Source organism: Rhagoletis zephyria, unplaced genomic scaffold (genome assembly GCF_001687245.7).
Source record: "Rhagoletis zephyria isolate East Lansing unplaced genomic scaffold, Rhagoletis_zephyria_1.1 Rzeph_scaffold_02967, whole genome shotgun sequence".
NCBI classification, from domain to species: Eukaryota; Metazoa; Arthropoda; class Insecta; order Diptera; family Tephritidae; genus Rhagoletis; species Rhagoletis zephyria.
In genome coordinates this window covers 17,802-21,067 of record NW_016160051.1, presented here as the reverse complement: position 1 = coordinate 21,067, position 3,266 = coordinate 17,802, and the positions used below count along the sequence as shown (strand labels likewise).

Sequence of the window (3,266 nt, the reverse complement as noted above, 5' to 3'; positions counted from 1 at the left end):
AAAAAAAAAAAAGAGGGAGCCATTTAAAATAGCGATTCAAGCACAAATGAACTCTGTGATGGGAAACAAAAAAAAATATATATAAAAAATTCCAGTCAAATATTGTGTTTGAAAAGAAATTATACATACTGGATTTTGACCCATTTCGATTAAAGGATTCCGTGCACCTTATGAAACTTACGTTTTATGAAACGTACGTTTTATTTCAAGTCCTGTATTTACATATTACACGTTTTTGTTGTAAAAATGTATTTTTTTTTAGATCTTGAATGCTTACTATTTATTTTGTGAAACGTATAAAATTAAAAATTACACCAGCGAGTATTGTGGCTTATTTAAATTTTCGTAGTGTCAGCTATTAATGCTAATAGTTTTATTATTTTTATAATTTTCTGGAATCATGGGAAAGATATATTTTTTTACAATAATTCAATGTAGAGTTGGTGTACCACAATAACCGATGTTAATGACACTTCTTTTTTAAACCTATAATAACCGTTCAAAAATTTGATTCAGCTTGTTCCTCATTTCTAAATTTTCTAAATTGGAATAAAAATAAATAAAAGTATATAGCAAATGACTAACTGGCCATCTAGTTAAGGTGCAGGAATGATATTTTCAGAGATAGTAGTCGAAAGTTCTAGCTTTTGTTTCTTTGTTAGAGCTTCTAAAATATTAAAAAAAACGCGATTTTTGACACTTTGACCTGGTTTTTTTAAGAATCTGGACCTGCTTACGGATTCGTAATCAGCATAAAAAAGTCTATCAAAACCAGCTGTAACATTTGCNCAGTTGGTGTACCACAATAACCGATGTTAATGACACTTCTTTTTTAAACCTATAATAACCGTTCAAAAATTTGATTCAGCTTGTTCCTCATTTTTTCTAAATCGGAATAAAAATATATAAAAGTATATAACAAATGACTAACTGACCATCAAGTTAAGGTGCAGGAATGATATTTTCAGAGATAGTAGACGAAAGTTCTAGCTTTTGTTTCTTTGTTAGAGCTTCTAAAATATTAAAAAAACGCGATTTTTGACACTTTGACCTGGTTTTTTTAAGAATCTGGACATGCTTACAGATTCGTAATCAGCATAAAAAAGTCTATCAAAACCAGCTGTAACATTTGCCGCACAAAAATTTTTTCTCTTTCTGTTGGGCTGTGTTATCCATTAAAATTGAGAAAATATTCAGATTTCTGATTTTTCTAAAGAAAGTTTTCCTTATGTTATATGGTTAGATTTTTGCAAATCATTCAATGCTTATCATCATGCATGTACAGGCATAGGCAGAGAACGAGCACACAATGGGCTAGCTTTTCTCAATTTACACGAATTTTTTATTAACTAGATTTATAATTTAAACTTAATACTTCTTAAAATAGGATATTTCTCGCNGGTCCAAAATACCCTTCGCTCCCCTATATGGTTAGATTTTTGCAAATCATTCAATGCTTATTATCATGCATGTACAGGCATAGGCAGAGAACGAGCACACAATGGGCTAGCTTTTCTCAATTTACACGAATTTTTTATTAACTAGATTTATAATTTAAACTTAATACTTCTTAAAATAGGATATTTCTCGCCTGCACATTGGCCCCGAAAATCATCCAAGGACAAATCGAACAAAGCTACGCCACCCAAACCCTTTGCATACACATAAGCTGCTTTGATGGCTGCCGTACTGGGTTCCTCATACCCCACCCACAAACCATAGAGTCCATCCACATCGGCCGATCGATAAGCATAGCTTCCGTAACGTTGTCGCGGATCGCCCACTTTACGCAGGGCGGCATCCTCACCATCCAACTCTTTGTCACGTTGCAATGTCTCACAAATTTCTGGCCAGCTCATCAAACCAGGAATATTAATTTGTTTACCAGCGGGGCCTGGCCCTTCTGTGTGCTCAATCGGCGGGTAGCCCGTAATACCAGAGTCGCGCGTCATCACCCACGAACGCCCGTACGCCGGTACACCAACATTAATTTTATTGCTGGGAGCTGAATTATTGAGCCAGTACTGTACTTGGTAGTCGATATTATGGGTAGGGTCGCGTTCGAACATTTCGTAAATAGGAGCGGTGTGATCCGCCACCTTCGGATCCCGCTCGGGTGTTTGAAAGTCATAGCTACCCAGATTGACGAAGTCGACCATAGGTACCACTCTGGGTATATCGATGAAAACTGCATAAACCACAGATGTACTTAAGTGTATTCAAATACATATACCAAGAATAGTTACTTACGATCAGCATCCACATGAGGTAGCATTGTTAGTGTCAACATAAGGCCATCATTGCGGAAAGCATCTTTCAATTCATGTACCAGTGTTGCGAATTGCCCTTTGTGCTCTTCGGCCTTCTCATCAACGACTTTCCTGCCTGTGAACCAACCCTTAAATGTTTTCCAAGCTTTCTTAAATCTGTTTTCCACCACTATGGGATGGTTTTTAGGAAACTGCCAAGCCAAATCGAGACCATCGAAGTCGTAAGCTTTCAACACCGCCAAAGCGCTATTGACAAATGTGTTTCGATGGGCCTGATTTTCAAGCAGACTGATATATGGATTATCAACTATTTCGTCAAAATGGTCACGATCACCGCCGACAGATAGGAATATCAACAGCTGTGGATATTTACGGCGCAAGTTGGTGATTGCATGATAGTGATTCCGTGCCACATCTAGTTCTTTATTAAGGGGACGCAATTGATAGCTTTCCGGATCGATACCAGCATATCCGTAAATAAGATATTGACAAAACTGCAAAGCTGGTTCTAAATCCTGCAGAGACAGCTGAGCCGGTCCTGCAAATCTCGAAAGAAACGCAATGGATTAGATCTCAGCAATGTGTAAAATTTAGTTTTAACAAAATCTTTTATTTTTTGATATTTGGAGCCTAATAACAATTTCAACAGGTTTCCTGTCCAATGAATCACATGTGATTCATGGAAATAGTTTTGTTCCTTGTCCCACAAGTCTATGAATCATATATGAGCAAAATCAATGCTGACTTCAGATACAAATTTCTAGGTATTTAGCAAAAAAAAATCGCAGTTGGAATTGCATTTGCAAATTTTATGCTTGCTGCCATGCTTGCATATGCACAAGATCCTGAATATCCCTATAGTGTTTTTGTATGGAAACATACAACTAAATTGTTTTCCTTACATAAGGACATATAGTCACTAGACACGAATAAAGGCTCGCTAGTGTTTCGACGGCGAAAAAAGACGAGTAAGAAAAATTTTACGAAAAAAGGCGC

General features: G+C 36.5%; 1 protein-coding gene across 2 annotated transcripts in view; it reads right to left on the bottom strand.

Annotated features, from left to right (window-relative positions):
• Positions 1-1,081: 1,081 nt before the first annotated feature.
• Idgf5 (Imaginal disc growth factor 5) overlaps positions 1,082-3,266 on the bottom strand; it is a 12,340-nt gene continuing 10,155 nt past the window's right edge. Inside the window, exons 2-4 of one of the 2 annotated variants that reach the window (XM_017622909.1) lie at positions 2,251-2,808; positions 1,585-2,188; positions 1,082-1,392 (exon numbers count right to left, since the gene is read on the bottom strand). In XM_017622909.1, coding sequence (XP_017478398.1) covers positions 1,356-1,392; positions 1,585-2,188; positions 2,251-2,808 — 1,199 coding nt within the window. In that variant the 3' untranslated portion in view covers positions 1,082-1,355. Of the gene's footprint in view, positions 1,393-1,507; positions 2,189-2,250; positions 2,809-3,266 lie in introns of those variants that run through there. The other variant, XM_017622911.1, reaches the window with a different exon arrangement.